The 19765-nt window shown below is 35.8% G+C and overlaps 5 protein-coding genes across 5 annotated transcripts; 2 read left to right on the top strand and 3 right to left on the bottom strand.

Moving 5' to 3' along the window:
* The first annotated feature begins 1 nt into the window (after position 1).
* Positions 2–1543, top strand: LOC148957617 (uncharacterized). The gene is made up of 2 exons (XM_089114951.1): positions 2–735; positions 1039–1543. Exons 1-2 carry the CDS (start codon positions 105–107, stop codon positions 1260–1262), a joined length of 855 nt encoding a protein of 284 aa, XP_088971077.1. The 5' UTR covers positions 2–104; the 3' UTR covers positions 1263–1543.
* Positions 1544–2605: 1062 nt separating this feature from the next.
* LOC135684752 (uncharacterized) lies at positions 2606–7333 on the bottom strand. The gene is made up of 2 exons (XM_065200400.2): positions 7174–7333; positions 2606–6768 (listed from the first exon to the last, which is right to left on the bottom strand). The coding sequence occupies exon 2, from the start codon at positions 4253–4255 to the stop codon at positions 2606–2608; it is 1650 nt and encodes a 549-aa protein (XP_065056472.2). The 5' UTR covers positions 4256–6768; positions 7174–7333.
* Positions 6179–7264, bottom strand: LOC148957616 (matrilin-1-like). The gene is made up of 2 exons (XM_089115041.1): positions 7174–7264; positions 6179–6768 (listed from the first exon to the last, which is right to left on the bottom strand). The coding sequence occupies exons 1-2, from the start codon at positions 7262–7264 to the stop codon at positions 6179–6181; spliced, it is 681 nt and encodes a 226-aa protein (XP_088971167.1).
* Positions 7334–8637: 1304 nt separating the features above from the next.
* On the top strand, positions 8638–12642 carry LOC135684756 (uncharacterized). Its single transcript, XM_065200405.2, has 5 exons — positions 8638–8729; positions 8970–9560; positions 11270–11305; positions 11756–11992; positions 12444–12642. The coding sequence occupies exons 1-5, from the start codon at positions 8639–8641 to the stop codon at positions 12614–12616; spliced, it is 1128 nt and encodes a 375-aa protein (XP_065056477.2). The 5' UTR covers position 8638; the 3' UTR covers positions 12617–12642.
* LOC148957615 (uncharacterized) lies at positions 12597–18396 on the bottom strand. The gene is made up of 7 exons (XM_089115018.1): positions 18065–18396; positions 16754–17115; positions 16177–16420; positions 15203–15568; positions 14695–14928; positions 13768–13951; positions 12597–13333 (listed from the first exon to the last, which is right to left on the bottom strand). The coding sequence occupies exons 1-7, from the start codon at positions 18117–18119 to the stop codon at positions 13324–13326; spliced, it is 1455 nt and encodes a 484-aa protein (XP_088971144.1). The 5' UTR covers positions 18120–18396; the 3' UTR covers positions 12597–13323.
* Positions 18397–19765: the final 1369 nt, after the last annotated feature.

The raw sequence follows: 19765 nt of genomic DNA, 5'->3' as shown, positions 1-19765 counted from the left end.
CAACAACCCCAACGTGAACAAAAGAGCATCAGAAAATGAACAATCGGCAAAGTTCCATTTCTTGATCCTTACATTTTGAATCATTTAACTTAATTTTCTTCAGAATGAAAGAGTCTGTTTTTCTGCCAGAATCCACGCTCAGAAATGTCGACGATTACATTGCTTCTGAGATGTACACCATGACAGTTCCACGGACAAAGGGTGGAAAGTATGTTCCAAAATTTACTGTCGATGGGCACGGAAGATGGAGAGAAGTGAAAAATTTGAAGGATGAAGATCAAAGTAGAGATCTTCAAACAAGAAATCTCATCTACCATGAACTCTCACTTCAAGGACCTAACCAATCAGAAAGCTCTAAACGACCACTATCGATGGTAAGGCATAGTTTGGATTCGGCATCTTCAAGTGTGATGAATATGTCGGAGACCCCTTACACTACCCACCCATCGGGGCACTTCAGGCCAACCACAAATGAATCTTTTCGTAGCTACAAACACTTGTCCACCTCTTTGAGATCCAACGTTTTCCCTGGGCTCGGGAAAGAAAAGTGGGAGAGCTCCTCAAAGAAGGAGTTTGTTCCAAAGCAAATCCCAGGCCAATGGCAGAATGAAATTGAAGACTTTGTTGTCAAAAAAGATGCATACATGAAATGGGCGGAGCATGATGTTTACAGACAGAGACTAATGAAGGCTTGGGACAAGTACATCACAGAAGCACCAAAAGTGGAGAGACAAGGTTCTCAGAATAATTTACCTATGAAGTTTTCAATCAGTTTTATAAAGAGAAAGTTTTCTCCACTTTGAGCATGCTAGCAACATATTAAAACTTTAGTTTATAAAGCTTTTGCTAAATGTAAGCAGAAAGTTTTGTACATTTTACTTTTTTGTCATGCAATGTTTTTATATTGGCAAGCATCTTGAAATATACAACAATTTTGATAAAAAACCCTAATGTCCCCAGTAACACTTCTATTACCATAATAAATATACACTCCCTGTTTTATATGGTTAAAATGTTTCTTGGAAAAATCATTTTTAGCACTTCCAAAGGTTGTCAAGGAAGAGAAAAGCAAACCATCGCGAGACGGTGAAACAAAGAAAAAGGCGAAGGGAAAGAAAGAAGCCAAGAAAAGCAAGAAAGAGGATGAAACCCCTACAAAACAAGTCATAAATGAACTCCAACCTACAAGAATTGAAGTACAGCCAGCAAAGTCTGATGATGATTTTTGGGACTTTTATGACAAGCCTTTTGAACAGTCTTAAAAGCTGTATCGGTTCGGGATTTTAACATTTTAGAAAAGAAAATTTTATTTTTATGAAGCAAACACTCAATAGAAAAATTAGACTCCATAAAGTCAATTGTTCAGTGATGATAAGTTTAAAAATTTACTTTTATTCATTATTTGATTCTAAGTGATTGTGGTTCATTAGGAAAAGTGAGTTAAGGGTAGAAAGAACAAATATTAAGACTATAGCTTTTCTTTGATATTTTTGCCATTATTGATGTAGGACTGTTTCTTAGAATGAAAAATCACTTTCAGTGTTGTTTTAGTCATCAGTGGTGTATGCATGGGGGCAATTGGGAGGGGTGTCTGGATCTCCCCACTTTCTAAAGAAATGGTACTCAAGATCTGTCCAAAAATATCAAGAAATTGTTAGGGGTTTGTGTAGGCAGATCCAACACATTTTAACAACATTGTGAAAATGCCTATGTGTAATTAATAAAATGTGATCAGCTCTAAAATATTTAAAAATTTTCCCAAAGTTTTTAGGACATGACTGTAAATACTTTTTTCGGGGACACTGCATCAAGACCCTTTACCAAGGTGGTGTGTATGCCACTGGTAATCATTACACTTGGGTGAATGCAGGGAATGAATTTTGAATTAGCCTTATTGGACATACATGAATATCATTAGGGCTTGTGAGTCCAATCTTATTATTACAAATCTATTTAACTACACAAAAAATATTAGTCTTTGAATACTTTATCCACACAACAGGCTAAGTATAACAGTCATGAAATGTATCAAAACTTTTGGAACTGGTGTATGTATAAATGCCATTATATAAAACAGTGTTAGTTTGTAGCATTTTTAAAAGTACTCATCATTTACATATACAAAGATTTCGCTTTGCACAATATACATCTTTACCCACATCCTCTACATGATTTACAAACACTATCTTGAATTTTTTCACGTCCAGAGCAAAAAACAAAAGGTGTCAAAATTGAAGGGGGGGGCTTAGGAGCTCTACTGGGAAATTTTTAAAGGGGTTCAGCCACTAATGACAACTTTTGATACAGCAAAAAGCAGTACACTTTTTCTTTTCAAAACGTGAAAAACTGTGCTTTAAGAAGTCGAGATTTTCATTTAAGGTGACCTTTTTTGCTCATTTACTTGTCAGTTTTTGAGATCGAATTCAATCGTTAACCTTTGAAAACTTGAAAACAGAAGGTACATTTATTATGAAAATACGAAAATACTTTTATCTCAAATCCCGAGCCATCTTTGATAAAATCTCGAGCAACCATGAGAAAACAAAAGCTGGCGCCTATCTTGAAGAACCCCTACCAAAGATCCACAGTTCTTAAAGTGAATACATCAACTCTCTGTGTCAAGTACTGAATCGATTTGCTCAGAACGATCAGAGTTTAAGAATCTGTTATTGACGAGATATATTTCCAACAGCTTTAGCGTGTCATCTTTGCCATTGCCAGTGTTTCCTGTCACACCAAATAAGGCAAATTTGCTGTTTCGCTTTTGCATCTTATCGCAAAGATCTCGAATCGTTTGGTCTGCAAAGACTCCTTTTACATGCAGGTGGGAGAGAGTTTCATTGCATTGTTCTAGCAAGCTCTCCAATAGCAGTATTAGCCCGTTCGTTCCAATTTGGTTATTGTCCAATCTAAGGACAGTCAGAGAATGGTTTCCATCCAGTACTGAAACAAAGTGTTTTATTCCTTTCAACGTCACGAAGTTATCAGATAAATCAAGCTGCTTCAGGCTGCGTCCTAGGCAGTTCATTTGTGCAAGGATTTTAATACCTTTATCCGAAATTTCATTACAAGCTATGTCCAGCTTCTCCAATGAATTGTTTCTCATTAGACCTTCAAAAATAGAACTCATTCCTGTGGGACCTAAATTGTTTCCAGCAATACTGAGATCTTTAAGCCCTTTATCCTCAGATAAGAATTCTCCCAGAGTTTTCCCTACCTGAGGCGTAAAACAGTTGAAACTCAAGTCTAGGGTCTGTAAATTGCTGTTGCTATCCTCCAAACTGCTACACAGCAGTTCCAAGTCGGTATCTGTCAGTTTGTTTCTAGATAAAGATAAAACAGTAAGAGTTTTATTAGCATCAAGAAGATTGCCAATGGCTATAATTCCTTTTGAGGAGAATCGGTTGCAGGATAGATTAAGTTGCTCTATGTTTGTGTTTCCACGCAAAATTATTCCAAGGTCCTCAATACCGATGTCATTAAGCAAATTTCCTTCTAAATCGAGTTCAGTTACATCGTTGTTATTCTCGATTGTGTTGCCTATAACTGAGAGAGCATTGCCATCCAAACCGTGATTTCTCAACTTCATGCTTGGTTGCGGGTTATCCTCTAACATTAGCAAATATGTGTGGCTAACAGGGCATAGTTGCTTATTCGTATATTTCGTTTCGATCCCCTCTTCTTCGACTTTTTCCACAGGATATTCGAAATACTTTCGGGTTGCCGAGAGAACTCTTGGCCGTTGCGGCTGCTCACGCTCGATATATAAATTCTTAACATTGTGTATATCTTTGCAAGCCCTGCTTCCAACAAATAGAGATTTCGCTCGGTTTTGAGTATAAATTCCTTTTTCTCCACGAAGTTTGACATCGTTTGTTGAAATATACGGTAACCCCTCCGATGCAGGTCTATCTTGGCTTACCTTTTCTGCGACGAAACGAGTGGTGTTTCGTGGTTTGCTGCGAGAAGCTGCTTGTGTTTTAGGTCGCCGGGCTAGCATCTGTTTACGACTGGAGACATTACTCCTTTGATCCAATTTTTCTACTTCCTCGTACGCCTCTGTGATCTTTTCAACTTTGCCTTTTGACTTGATCAAAATTTTCTGCAAAGACACAACTTTTGATAATTCTGGCCATTTTATTTCAGGCTGGATCTTTCTATCCTTGGCTTCTTTCAGGCTAGTTAGATTTTTATCAGCTCGATGTTTTTGCGAACTATTTGGCACTTCAGAGCGTGGCATTTTCAGAGAAGACATTCAAAAGCTGGCAAAATGCATATTTTACTTGTATGACGTTCACGACATCGCACATTTCTCTCTCACTCAAGTGAATAATCATTCAAGATTTGTTTCCCACCGCAGATATCTTGATTGTATGGGCTTATTAGAGAATTGAATAAGATGCGGCCATGCGGAAAAAGAACGACCTACTTCTTTTATTCTACAACAATCTTATTAAGAAAGCTATCATGGCAACAAAGCGTAACACAACATTGAGAATACTGTTTTGCTTTGCTTTACACAGGCACCTGCAACTATCGTTTCATTTGAAATCATTTTCATTGAGTTTTCAAATAAGTAGATTGATTATATCAATACATTAAATGATAAAGAAATCGCTTTTTTATCAAGGAATAAAATGTCCAGTTCATCGATGAATTTTTAATTTTCTTTTGAATTCAAGATACAAAATTCAATACCTTTGGAAAAGACAAGTAATATTAGATAAAAACAGATCAAAAAACGATCCAAACACACATGCAGCTCTACATGGATCAATTCTGGGCCTTTAATTATTTGGAATGCTCTATAAAAGTTTTAAAAAGAGGCAAGAGGATAGATAGAGACAAAAATTCCTTTAAGATATAATTTCTATCATTTCATGGTCAGGTACTAGGAATTAAAAAGAACAAACAGCTTTACATCAGGTTTGGCTCTTTAAAAAGAATCTTTTTGCCGTTTATTATCATAGGTTTTCCAACATTTTTGCCATAGATTCAATGAAACATTTCCTTGCCGCGGTTCCAACAATTTTTTTGAAATCCTTTGAGATTATGACCACATGTGTCTTTAAGAAGATGACAGTAGAACCCAAGCTGAACCCAGCCGCCAATAGTGTTTTTGTTTTTTCTTCACGGTGTATTCTATGATTTTTGAATCTGCCGTTGATCAAACTAGACTAACACATTAAGCCCTAATCACGCTATACGAAAAAACACACAGATTTACATGTTCTATAAGTAATTAAGATATATTTGTACACAGGTGTTCCTGTTATGCATCGGACGATGCCAGTATATTTTTTCTACTTTGCTGATCAACAGTTTGAGGTACAAAACTTTTTACGCAAAAGGCTTTTCAAATCCAGTTCAAATTGAATACCAATGACCATCATTTGAATCAGTAGCAAATTGCTTCTTATTGATAACATCACGTGGATTGGCTCGTGCCCAGTCCTCGCTGTAGGTGTGAAATCAGACACGCGGTCTTTTATGTTAGAATTTTGAGAGTTGTAGTGCGGACATCATCTAGATCAGTCATGTATTTTGTTAAATAGATTTGTTTTGTATATATTTGATTAAAGAAAAGGAATATGTTCTCAATTCTTCAAGAATCTGCGTTTTCAATCTAGTAGTACACAACACTTCTATTCAGTTTCACTGTGACCAAGCACAGCTTCATTTTATTTCCAGAAGGAAAATTTCTTTTTCATAGTTTTTTTGCATTTGTTGCGTGTACCTCAAAAAGTATTTTCTGGTTCTTCCCAGGAAATCTCTGAATACATGAATTTCATCCGTGTGTCGGAATTACAAAAGTGTTGAATGCGGATGTTTATTGCAGAGGATATCCTTCCTTATATCTTTCGAAGCAATTTTCTGTTCTGTGCGGCACATCTGCCTGCCGCCATTGATTGAGCACAAGGAAAGGAAGTTCAATTATATGGATTACAATTGGGCATATTGTCTTGCTAATCGATCTGAATGTCTGGATCAAAATCGACCTATTGTCTAACGTAAATCACGCTAAATGTCTGAGAATGTTGTGTTCTCTTTCTCTGGACTTCTTGCATTGACATTGACTCGTTCTCTTCAAAACATGCTTTTTTATCTGTTTCAAACATATCTGAACAGTGTTTGTATGTTTCGTACCAAGATAAAAAATACGATTGCTGGATACAATTTAACAGGCTCTCCATGCCAATGTTTGAACAGCTCTTGCCAGCTCTGGCATATCATTTAATGTATAGATGTGCTCCAATTTCGGATCGCTTACAAGGCTCAAAATGTCCTCTTCGCCAATAAAGCGACCAAATTCTACAACAAAAGTTTTAACATCGTCTTTACGCAGCATCGTGGCTGCTCTTTTGTTGAAAGTAAAACCTTTCTTTCCGAGACGATCCGTTGTTCTTCCATCATAAAATACTATCAAGACCTTGCTGGCCTCCCTCACTCCTTTACTTCTTTGAAAAATATTCGAAGCTTCTTTTAGTGCTTCATCGGTGAATGTCATTCCACTCAGCTGTATTTTATGCAAACCATCAATAACTTTCTGAATTTCTCTGACGTCAGTTTTTTTGTTAAGTTCCTTTGCCACGCGGGGAAGCTCGTCAAACGTCAAAATGCCCAAACGATTTTGTCGTTCTGAAATTGGATTCAGTCCTCGGAGGAGCTCCTTGCAGAATTTGACAACTGTCTCCCAGTCTTGCTTTCTGGTTCTTCCGGAAGCATCCAGTGCCAAAACCACATCCAGAGGACGATGACATTTTAACCCTAGAAAAAATGAGAATCACTCTCTGATGAATCTTCATCTGTCCTTAAATCTTTGATCACGTAGGCTCAACCAACTCAAGGCGGGGAAGAAATAAAGAATCAAACAATTCGCTGATGATCAAATACATTCCCTCTTGGTCTGAAGGTCCTATACTAACCAAATTGTTTATTTATCATAGCAATCAATTTTGGAAAGTTGGCAATGCCTTTAAAGCGATTTCTAAGAGAGTGGAAGCAGCTAAAGCTCTTGTTTCATTGAATGGTCGTTTATGCTATCTTACGAGTAATTTCCCAGAAATTTGTACATTTAGCTCAATGCGCAAAGAAAACAATTAGTTAAGTTATAAATCTCATAAATGACGCTAAAACTTAAGTATTTTAAAAAATAGATTTATGTAATCCTACCTTTTGACTTACGGTCATATGGCTGCAAGAAGACGCATCTTGCAAATAAAAGTATTGCAATTAGAGTAGAAATCTTCCACAGCATTACCATCTTTAATGTTTGTCGCAAACATTAGGAAATTATTAAATTCGAGAAGTTATTTTCCTGCAGGTGCTATCATTGTTCTTTTTCTGATCATGTGCAAGAAAATCACTGACCTCCTATTGCTTGCTAATGACCGACTATTTACGATACTGAGGCTGGTCTCAGTTTATCACCTATTGTTGATGTAAAGGCTAAAAAACAATGCTTCTCAAATGCAAATACCATCAAATCTCTCTTTATGCAAGTCAACTTTGGGCTCTTGTCACACCATAAACTATGTCATTACACTTATTATTATATATGAAGGCATAATGGATTTGACTTTTAAAATTCTTCGTACTGTCGTCCAAAATTTCGGAGTACCTTCAGGCTATCTAAATCAATTGACGTCCTTTGACCTTGAAAAACCCACTGCAGGGACTGTGGAAGTGGGGACTTGAGGGGGCTATAGCCCCCCATAATTTCCAAAATGTACTAAAACCATACAAAAGTTACCCTGCGCTTAATTCTTATCATGTTTAACCCCCAAAACATTTTAGCTCCCTCAATCCGTAATGTTCTCTGATGTCCTTGAACCACTGCTGTATAATGTGGAACTACGACAAACTACGATATGGGCGGTTTAAAGAAGAACTATCTTTGTTTTTGATATGCTTTACGTATCCTATCAGAATCGAGTGCTAGTAAAATAAAAGAATAACAAGTTTTGGAGCACAAGAATTGTTAACATCTATGTGGAATTGTGACGTTATTCAATTCAAGTAGATGTACTGCAAAAATTTCATAAACGGACATTTTCAAGCAATAGACCAATGAAAATCTCCTAAATTTCCTTTCCCATTGTCAAAAGCTTGGGCAAGTAGCCTTTCGCCAGCGAAAAAATCTTTACAGTGGACACCTCCCTTCAACGGACACCTCTCTACAGTGAATATCTCCATAAAACTAACAACTGCACACAGCGAACACATCCTTACAACTGACAGTTCCCTACAACGGCACCTCTCTGCAACGGACAAGCGACACCTATTTTTATCTATGATAGAATCCTACAAACCATCCTATAACAGACACCCTATCAATAGCTTTGGTCCCACACGAATCAACTAACCCTATATAAATAAGCTTAAATGACACTCTATTCGATGAAAGGCTGGAAAATATGTAGGCTGGATAGAAGCTTGTTGCCAACTGCATGCTCATTTTTTGCAACAACAAAATCACAAAAACCTCTTTCAGTCTTCATGAGAAAATTTCAATGAAATCAGTTTCTGAATTCAGATTTTGTAAATATTTTACCTAAGCAAAACAAACCTAACCTAACATTTATCTAGCGTTTATTTGAAATTCTCACTGTGACTATTCAAACTTCACAAGACCAAAATGGCGTATGGCGTCTTCTATGGGATTTCAAGATTTGCCTTATTGCTTTATGTGCTACTTCTTATGAGTGCCAGAAAGGGTTGCCATTGTCGTGAGTAAAAATAACTGTTTTATATAAGAACTGTATCAGCTTGAAATGGGGGAACTTATATACTTAAATATAACATTTGACGTAGCAAATATGCTTGAAAGGGCACCTCTGGTGCAATTCAAGATTGTTAACTGCTGCTAGCCCTAGATGCTGATCTTATGTATTTCTAAAAGTTAAGATTCAACTGCTCATGGGAATTGAATTATGGTCTTTAGAAATTAATTTGCTTCTTTTGATTAGATATGCCATTGGATTTGGTTTTCGCTTTTGATAGTTCCAAAAGCATGAGTCAGGACTATTGGTTCCGGCAAGTTGACCTCGTTGAGAAGTTGTTGCATCAAATCAAGATATCGCATAAAGAAACACATGTTGGAATCATCGACTTTAGTGATCACGTCCATGATCGAGTCAAACTTGTTGATGGGTACCAAGGTGACGTCATTTTCCAGAGACTAGAGAAGCTGAGACTGGAATACGAAGGGGGCTCGCATACCTACACCGACCAGGCATTGCTTGATGCTGCTAATCTTTTCAAGCACAGCCCCTTATCGCGCAATGCTTTGTCTGTACTTGTTATGTTAACAGACGGGAAAATGACTCTTTCTGATCATTTCATTGGAGAATCCAAGGTCAGAGAAAGGGTCTCTGAGTTAAAAGCATTAGGAGTAAAGATATTTTGCATCACATTTGGCGATACACTGTACATTGAAGGCCTACATGCTATAGTGGGGGCGCACAACACTGAGTTTATTTACCAGTCCGAATCATTTAATGTGTCGCATTTTATTCAAAGACTGCAGCTCGTTCTACCAAAGCAAGAATATGAGCCTGGTAAATCAAAATTAAATATTTCATCAGGACTTATTATTTGTATTGTTATTGTTGGAGTTTTCTTCCTTGCATTTATCATTTTCTCTTCATTTCGAAAATTTCTAAGAAAACAAGCCGTTCAAATAGCAGCAATTCTGCATGCATATTTTGTACAATAGCTGTTTAATCAATGAGTTATTTGAACTTTCCTTTCTTTGAAGAATTAAAGATTCCTGATAAAATTATGAAAGATGTATAGATAAAAATGAGTCTAAGTTTGCAAAAATATGATAAGTAACATTATATGATGATGCATTGTCAGATAACATGGAGCTTATATCAGAAGGAAAAGACAAGTGACGGGGAGCAATCCAATATAAGTAGCAAAGGGGGGAGGCCTCGCAAAAGGTGGCCGGAGGACCCTAAATAACGCTTCTGCTCTATGGTCCCTCTAAATTCAAAGCAAGGGCTAAGCTAGAGAAGATAAAGATTTTTTAACAAACTTACAAAGTAAGGAGCAGTATTTTATTTACAAAGGCTTAACGAACTTTCTTAGACTTATGGCTCAAGAAGCTGTTTTTCTTACTAGCTCTGTCATATAGGATGATGTCGTAAAAATGTCTCTGTAGTTTAAATATACTACAATTGTTACAAATATATCTGGCGAAATACAATCAGGCTTAAGTTGCTTGCTATTGTCGCTAATCCAAACCAAGCTGGTGACGTCAGTTTAACAAAAACATATTTAGCAGTTTCTATGCATCAAACCATGATATAATGATATAAAACGATTATATCTGGTTTAAACTGTGTCTAAAAATCTACCTGTGCATGCAAATAAGTGTTAGTTTTAGTAAGAACTGTAGTCACCAATCATCTTATGCTTGATAAGAACAAATGAAATATGGAGATAAAGCTGAACGGAGTATAAGATAGCAATGTTTATAAATAACAGTGTCACAAAAATTCAAAAGTTTTTTTCTCAAAACAAACTTTAATACTTTATATTGATTTACATTCTCACACTTTTTCATGTGAATTTCACTTTACGTAACAATCTGCTTCACCATATGAACAACACATGGCGTGGCACTTTGAACGCTCGCGAACGAGATTTTTGAGAAGTCTCTCCTCCCTACAAAATGTTACAGATTTATTGATTTCTTGCTCCAAATTGATGGCTTTCTAACGTCCTTCCAAAATATAAATATACGAATATAAAGAACTTGGTAGTTAAGTAGCTTTGGTCCATTCATCTGCTTACGAGCAACATTAAATTGGAAGCGTTGGTCTTGTGTTTTTAAAACTTTTGCTACAATATAACAATCTTTTTGCCAGATAGTTTGCTAATAAATGTTTTTAATACCAAGGGGTGCTGCTCAACCACCCCATACGCTTATGAATCTATTTGAGGGATGATCAACTCCTAGTAACCTTGTGTTATTGTTAAGCAGTGGTCAACTCCCAACAAGCTCCGTCGATTATTCATTTGCATTTTGAAAGCTCCTCACAATACCTTTGCTGACGACATTTCACGTTCATTTTTCGTATATGTTGATTTTAAACACCATTCAATATAAATAAGTTTTTAAACAAAATTAGAAAATCTAATTAGTCAAAATAAGCGCATAGATATTAAAACTAGAAGATGTAATGTATATTTTGACAAATATTTACTGAAAATCGCAAAGATGATGAAGGACCATCAAATGATTTTGAAATCATTCCAGAAAATCAAAGAAATGATACAAGAAATTTTGAATACGGTAAGATGCTCTAGAATTATATTTCATCTTCTGAAAAGAGGCATTAATTCTATTCATCGAGCTCTTATAACACCCAGACTCGCCCTTCATTGGCAATTATATTTTTTATGAAAAATAAGCATATAAATTTATGGCCGTTTAAACCAATTCTTGATAATACCGTTTAAGATTCAGTTTGAACTCTTTAGCACGTGTTTCATAGAATAAGCATTCTGGTGAAAAATTTTTATTCAGATCGAAGGTCTAACGAAAATCTTTTAAACCCTGACCTATCTATACTTTCAAGATGTCCGTATAAAGACAAGAATGATAAGCCATCTTGTTGCCAAGAACGGTGTAGCATAAAATCTTCTCAGGATTTTGTTTTTTATAATTTAGCTATAAGTAATTGAGAAGAAGGAACATATAGTCATGATATAACTTAAACAGTTTTTATTAACAATACCTTAGTGGCTGACAAACAATGCAATGAGACGTATCTTCCCATTGGCTGCTTCTATGACCACCAAGTCAGCCCCCGGCCTATGCCAGACCTGATACTTACTGATCGCGATCCGAATCATGCAAATTTTTCTGGTACAGAAATGGATCTTTCCAACTGGAACACATATATCAAGGATGTTGTATGTAGATGTGCGCGCAGGGCACGGTATCTCAATCTCCCACTGTTTTCAATTCAGTTTTACGGTACGTATTTATCATCTCAACTTGTAAGCTTTCTATTATTACATATAACATTTATCAATGAATACATTAATACATGTGGTGGTGAGTAAAGGGTTAGGGATTGGGGGGGGGGGGAGGAGATTCAAACCTCTGCCTTGAAAAAGGTTTCAGTTTAACACTTTCAATGAACTTGGTGCATTAATTCAATGTAGTTAAGATGCAACTGACTGATATCAAAGCAATTAATTCTGCACCAATGTTTGATGCTGTAAATATGTTGCAAGGCATATGTAAGAGAGTATAATAACAAATCTTTCCTTCTCATGTATTCCGAAAATAGTCCAGGATGATTTTTATCCCGTCTCTGACTCATGATGGTAAACTTTCAGAGACAAAAGTGTTATTTGTTTTTTAATAATCTTTCATATGTAATGGTTGTGGTTAATTTTTGGAGCTCTTTTGACAATTTCAGGTGAATGTCACGGGAAGAGGGTGGAACATGGTTTCGCCAAGGATGGTCCTGCTTTGTCACCAAGAGCCTGTCTTGGTGCCGATTTCAAATCGTGCGGAAACAGTTTAGATAATGGAGCTATGTGTGTTGGAAAGCAGTTCCATAACTTTGTTTACATGCTAAAAAGTGCTTAGAATATGTTTAGGTGAATGAAGAAGGCAAAGCCAAAGACAAATATTACAAGTAAAGATTAAATCCAACTCTGTGGTTTAACAAATTCCATAGAAAAATATTATCAATCGTTAAGTGAAACACTCAAATACTGGATAAAATAAAGCTCATTAGAATGATACTAGATTGTAAGGTCATTTTGTCTATTTATTTTCCTTTTTCAAACAAATATATCTAATTGCATAGTCGTTTAATAAAAAATTGAATGTGATAAAATGAAAATATATTTCAATTCCTCTTGAAACTTATAATGCTTCTTGAAAACAGAATTCAAGATTTTTTTTTCAATCTCTACCTGTCCATTTGCCTATGAGTGAGTATCTAAATTCTCATTAATAGATCACCAATAAACACGAGACAAAGAGGTGATGCATACAGCCTTCTATAGAGTCGAAAGAGGGATTTGCGCATAAGTCTTATCTTTTACACAGTTTGTTGCAGCCAACATATTAGCAGCAGCCTCCTTGATTGATTGCGCCACCTTCAATCTGCATGTCTGATATTAATATATCTTCCGCATTGAAGACTTGTTCGTCGTTTGGCAGCACTCAGAGTGATGCCTATTGACTGTTTTGCAATTATTCTACACCAGAATACATAATAAAAAATAGGAGGAGCAATTCCACATTCTGGTCATCGTCTAGTTATTGCTTGGCTGTTAATCCAACAATCAATCATACCTGGAAGAGAAGGAAACTTTGTTTAGTTCTTTGAATTCCAGACTGATTTCAAAGAATTTTCGAGTTTAGCTTATGATAAGTGCTATACGCATTGATTAAAATGCTATATAATGCATGATTTCTTAGGTACAAGAAGGTACTCCGTGGTTGGGATCGTGGGCTACAAATCAAATGGTCTGTGCTTCAAGTCACTGACATGAACAGTCGCTAGCTCTCGGTAATTTTAGGGTGGGGCACATGAGGTGTGGTCACATTAAGAGGAAGGACCAGGACACTCCTCAATAAACATCACTTCTCTGTGCCTTAAACCTAACTTCTTAGTACAAATACAAATAAGAACACATGAATAAAAGAGAATATTAAAAACATTAAAGTAGTAAGAGTTAAGTGGCTAGAGGCTAGAAATGAAAAGGACTAATCAATAGCGAACTTACTCGATTCGAACAATCGATACATGTGAGTCTGAAAGAACAGTGTAGACGAAATTTGTATTGGCCTCTCCTGAACAGAAATTCGAATTTTTGTCGCAGTTGTTTGCCATCTCATCTTTGCATTTTGATGGCTCAGCGTCGCCATCTTCATCGTACCGACCTTCGTCGGGGCCAGAATAGCATTCATCTATCAAAACAATTTAATCCAGTCATCGAGGATCAATAAATATTTCTATCATCTAAATTGAACTAAATGATTCATTGAATACACAACTAGGTTAAAAGCACCATGTCAAGATGTATTTTGGTGGTCACCGAAATTCGCATTGGTTGTATTATGAGCTATTGTTGACATATAAAATAGGTAATGCATAGCTAATTCTTAATGATTTCTCAATCGCAACCATGTCGCTTAGCTTATTGTTAACAAGAACATTTGACTGATGGGACAAGGTGTCCTAAACTGTTACTTGACCTCTAATTTCACGAAATAATTGACTGGAAAATCTTTTCAGACAACTAAAGTATGTTTTTCCTAGTCATACTCGTTTTCCATCAAAGCTTCCTGACACAAGAACAACTGATTTTGTAGCTTCTTGCACAGTCAATTGAAGTTTGAAAATTGTCCAGATTTTATTTTGAGGGGGTTTAGCAGCTCACACGATGCCAGTTGTGCGTTTACTTATTGGCCAATAGTAGATTGAGAGATTTCTTAAGGGCAGTTCACAGATACATAGGTGGCTTAGGTCATTCTGTCAATCAACTTTAGTCAATTAATAAGAATGTGAGTGGAATAACGTTTACTGATTGGCCAATAATCAATGGGCAGATGGCTTAAGCTATGTTGGTATCTCTAGACTGCCTTTAAGCCACTTTAGTATCTGTCGATTGCTTTCAATAATTTTTCAATCAGGAAAAAAGGAAACGTACTATAATTCTGTATTGAGAATGTCCAGAACTTCATTTCCCTTGTCTTCTTAGCGCACTTGCATATGAACTCGGGTAAAAAATTTTCCCAAGCCTGTTTATCAAATGATGAGCTTCTGATGCCAACATGAAAGTTATTTTCTTTCTCTTCAAGTACTTTAATGGGCAACGGTCTTGGAACCTGGCCTAAATCTCTGTAACATCCCGCTTTAGTTAGGTTTACACTGCATTGGTGAGCTGAAAAAGAAGTGAGATGACTTTCATAAGTCGTGTAAAAATTCAGAATCTTCAAGAGAATTAATGTTGCTTGTTCGTTTGCAAGAGCGTAAAATTGGATCTTCATGTTTATTAAACAAAAATAAACGAAAACTATTGACTTCGATCTCTTTCTATTTGATATTATATGAAACACTACAGCAATATGAAGTAGATAAAAAAGTGGAAATGGGTTATGTATCATTTAAATCGTAGAAGATACAAAAACTTAATAGCTAGAAGAGCAGAAACTGACCAGGTTTTGCTACTTTTTGCGAACTAACATGGTCTTGCGTGTATTGATTCGCGCCTGTTTCTTTGCCTATGCTGAAGTCTTTATTTGAAACAGGCAAATTCGGCAGCGGTTGGGGTGGAGGGTTTTCAGGGTATGATTGCTTGGGGTTGCCAACTGGCTGCTGGAGGTTTTGGTGCCAAGCTCCCTCTTGATACGACGTTTGCTCTTGCGGTTTCAACTCAACGTTCGATGACGTTTGAGTTTCTTTTGCTGGTTGTTGCTGCTGTTGCAAGCCAGCTTTGTTCTCAACTTTAATTATAGTCGTACTCTCTGTTACTTTTGCATCACTCTTTGTTTCATTTGTATTGTTTTGTGTTTGTGCTTTGACTGTGAATCATCAAATAACTGAGTTGTTAAAATTGTAAATCTCATGTATATTTAAGCATGTTTGTTTTAATAAATTGATGAATACTTACAATAAAGGCTATATGCAAAAAGACCTAATCAAAAATGTAAGCATGGGAATGGCTATGCTATTTAGTAGTACATTTACTTTGCTTTTGGTCTAGAAGCAGTCTAGCAACAGAGACTAAAGCTAAAGATATTCGGTGATAGAGCAAAACAAAAGGTCTGTAAGTGTGAGAACAACTTATAGAAAGAACACCTTAAAGTGAATTACCTTGGTCTCTCAAAATGACATTTTAGTTTGCAACATAAAAGTGCAGAAGAATGTAATATCAGGCTGAGAATTAAGGAAATAAGAGTTCTTGACAGAAAATTCAAGCACGAAAATTCGCTTTTTGAAGAACAGAATTGGACACTAGGCTATTTTGACCAAAGAGACATATGACGTATATATCTATTGATACAAATCATACTGAATGTGCATCTAGGATACTAAAAGTTTTCATCAAAATGCGATCGTAGATTTCTTATCCAACTGATATTTTTATGTAAATACAATTATGAATTATTACGAGGAAAAGCAAACTTACCGTTGCAAATGGAAGTCGCTAGAGATTGTGTAGCATATGGAACGTTCAAGGAATTCGGTGTAAGGCTGAATCTATGATCATTTAGAGGCTCGCTTGCCATCTTTTTAATTCCATCTTCAACCAAGTCATCCCCTTGGGCAACCACAAATATTTCAACATTTAGAGATGCAAGATCGCCCAATATCTGGTTGAGCTCATCGTATTTTCCACTTGTCAATTCGCCATCTGTTATGAGAACCAGTACCTTTTGAAAATAACGATACAATAAATAGCCATGAAAGAAGACGAAAAATTAAATATGTAGATTTGAATATCTCAGTTGAAACTTTGACCCGCCCAACTCCACAATACCGAGCGCATGCTCAGTAGACACGTTAGCAAAGTCCTCATTGCTGCATTTTTTGGTGTTCTGATCTATATGTTTCGTAACAAGTTAAACTTCGAGATGCTGAGTTCTTTTAAAGGGTGCAAGAGAAAAATAAGTTAAGTAATCAATTACTAGCAATACATGTAGCTGAAGGATGGTGATCATGGCCTTTCTTGGCACCTTTGGCGAAATCCCTGTGAGATAGCCTACCTTTGGCACAGGTTCAGCTCTCTTAGAGGCCAGAAATACTCTATAAGCCAGGTTTAATGCCAGGTCCGTGTGTGTCTCTCCATTTTGTGGTCTGGATCTCAATTCTTCCAGGGACTGGTACAATCGACCAAGATTGTTTCCACTATCCAAAGGAATCAAAGCATTTGCGACCATACTGAACTCGATTAGACCAACCCTGACTTGGTCATCCGCTATGTTGAAATTACTAAGAAGCTTTTCACAAAAGTCAATTGTATGGTTCCATACATCGGCAATGCTACCCGAGGAATCAACAACCAACATCAAATCCAACTGTTTGTTGCAAATCTCGATATCATTCTTTCGTGGATTGATAACAGCAGCTGCGCAAAAGATATTTGTATCAGAATGGAATGAGACGTAGCTTAAAACACTTTCTGTAAAGCAGATCTTAAAAAAATATGCTTCTGTATTGAATTTGGTGAAGACTTAAAATCTGCAGTGACAGCAGGAGTCAATAGCCTAAACATTTACATTTCAATATTAGAAATGCATGAAGAGTTAAAAAGTTCTGGAGGGACCCAACTGTGTTATACTTATTGTCTTCTTCCACAGATCAAAATATTCAAACATTGTATCAGCTGTTGATTTACTGTTTCCAACTCTTACCTTAGAAAGCGAGAGAAGGGTTAAGATAATTAGAGCATCTATTGAAAACGAATGTTAAACATATAAGAAAAGGACTATCATTTTATTATTCGTTGAAAAATTGGGAGTCAAATAGCTCAAAAGGAATGCATATTTACATGTAGAAGACATTATAAAATTTGCATTTTTGATTTTGTTTATGACAGTTTTAATTAGAGAATTTTTAGATAAGCAATTTTTGAAACAGATAGAAATTGTTGGCAAAGGAATGATTTAAAGAGAACTGTATATGTCTTTCAGAAAACATTTGGTATTATTGTTTCAAAAGATTGAGATTTAGATTGGTGCTAAACCTTTCCGTAATTATTCAATTATGAGTTCATACCAAAAACACACAAAACCGTTTTGTTACGTACTATGGTCTTTTGAGTCCAATAAGCAATGAACTTTAACAACATTTAAAAAATATAGTTTCTTGAATTCTACATCGTTATGCGATGATTAAGCTGGGATGCGGCCTCAGTTTTATGAAAGGGCCTAAATGCTAAAAGAGAGCAATGGCTGCCATAAAATTGACGATGTGTGCGTTTTAATTACTAAAGAAAATTGTTGTTTTTAGCTTCAGAATAAAAAAATAAGCAAAGAGAAAGCACGTGTAGTAATGAATTATGTTTTCATGCTTACCTTCAGATATTAACAAAGGTATTCCGAAGAGCAGCAACACCGTGGTGTAAGCCATGTTGAATATAAACCTGCTTTGTCTGCAATAAATTAGCACCGAACTTCTCAATTTCTTTTTAAAAATCTAAAAATTAAAATTTTCTGCTCACAGTATATTCCCTGTTCATTGGCTTTTTACCAAGCTGAACGTAAACATTGACGATTTTTTCTATGCATGAAATGTTTGATGGCATCAAGCATTTTGATTCGCTGCATTACAAAAATACGTGATGCTCATTGGTCGGATCAGCGTTGTCGAATCTTCGCGTTGTTTCATTGGTCATGCAAAATAGCATTGAAAAGAAGTCCTATTTGGTCCTTAAGGGTTGCTCACAAAGGCGTAGTGAAACCAGTTGTGCACAACCTCTTACCTGCTGTGTCTGACCCTGGCTTGTGTTGTGATTATTCATGGGCATTTTCATTACTCTGATTAAATAAAGCCACAGCTAAAGTACTGATAAATTGGAGATTGTAATTGACGAATCAGTGTTTCTTTTATTAGAATACCAGTCACCTCAATGCAAAATTCATAACCAACAAAAAGTAAATTCATTTTTCAAAAAGACTAGTCTATTAGCAGACAAATCAATACTAAATGCCTTATCTGCTAGCAGTTATTGATTTATTTACGAATTAAAAATTCGTTTTCTTGATTAATGAGACGTATGGAATAGGATCCTTTTAATTAGATTTGTGTAAAAATGCCCTGATGAAACATCGACTTTGAGAAAAATAGCCTTTAGCGTTTCATGTCACAAATATTTTTTTCAATTTATCCATAGGAAACCATATTTTTCAGATATAGAATAAAATTATTTGTGCTTTTTAGCTATTTTAAGTGGCATTTTGAATTATACATACCGGTGAGGTACACGAACGTGCAGAGGGGTTTTGTTTTAAAAGTAAATTGTATCTTAAAGTGTACATTGGTTTGTTTCACAATAGGCTGTTACGACATGCATTCTAAGAAAACAGTAGCTTGCGCTCAATGCCAGTAACAATTGCTTGGAGCACAGAGAAGTTTTGGTTTTATATTTTTCAGTTCTTTTCCAAAAATTTCTACTTCCACTCCCTCCCACGAGCAATGTTGACATTTTAGGCAAATGTCATATAGGTTACACGAAATAATGACCTTTCTAATCACCTACGTCATTTTGTAGTAAACCAACATTGTGGCGAGAAAGAATAGGGGAAGACTGAATTAATGTTCTAAGAACTTTGGTAGGAGTTATAGATGATTGATTTAAGTAGGTGTTCCTAAAATGATGCATCAAGTCCAGTAGAAGAACAAGGGGGTATCACATCCCAGATTCAACTTAAAAATTTTTATGCAAATATTGTTTTTAAAAATAAATTTCTTATTCTAAAAAGAACTGATTAAGAAAATTTCAAAAGAGGATTTGTATTGTTTGAATTTGACTTGCAATTGCTTGAAATAGACTTCTTCTTTATTGAATGGGTTTTTTTTTAAAATACCTTTTATAATTTCGATAAAAGGACAAGGCTAGTGGCGATAAACAAACAATATTTTGTCCTTTTCCTGATAACGCACAAAATGAGTGTTCTCCCTGCACAGCTCCTAAAACCTATGTAATCATATAAAGCTCATCAGAAAAACATAGTTTTCTTAAAATTTCCTTTTGTATTTACTCCAGTTTATTAAAT

This window comes from Rhopilema esculentum, chromosome 21, assembly GCF_057945365.1.
Source record: "Rhopilema esculentum isolate cy_ngs chromosome 21, ASM5794536v1, whole genome shotgun sequence".
Lineage (NCBI taxonomy): Eukaryota > Metazoa > Cnidaria > Scyphozoa > Rhizostomeae > Rhizostomatidae > Rhopilema > Rhopilema esculentum.
This window is presented reverse-complemented; position numbering and strand designations above follow the sequence as displayed.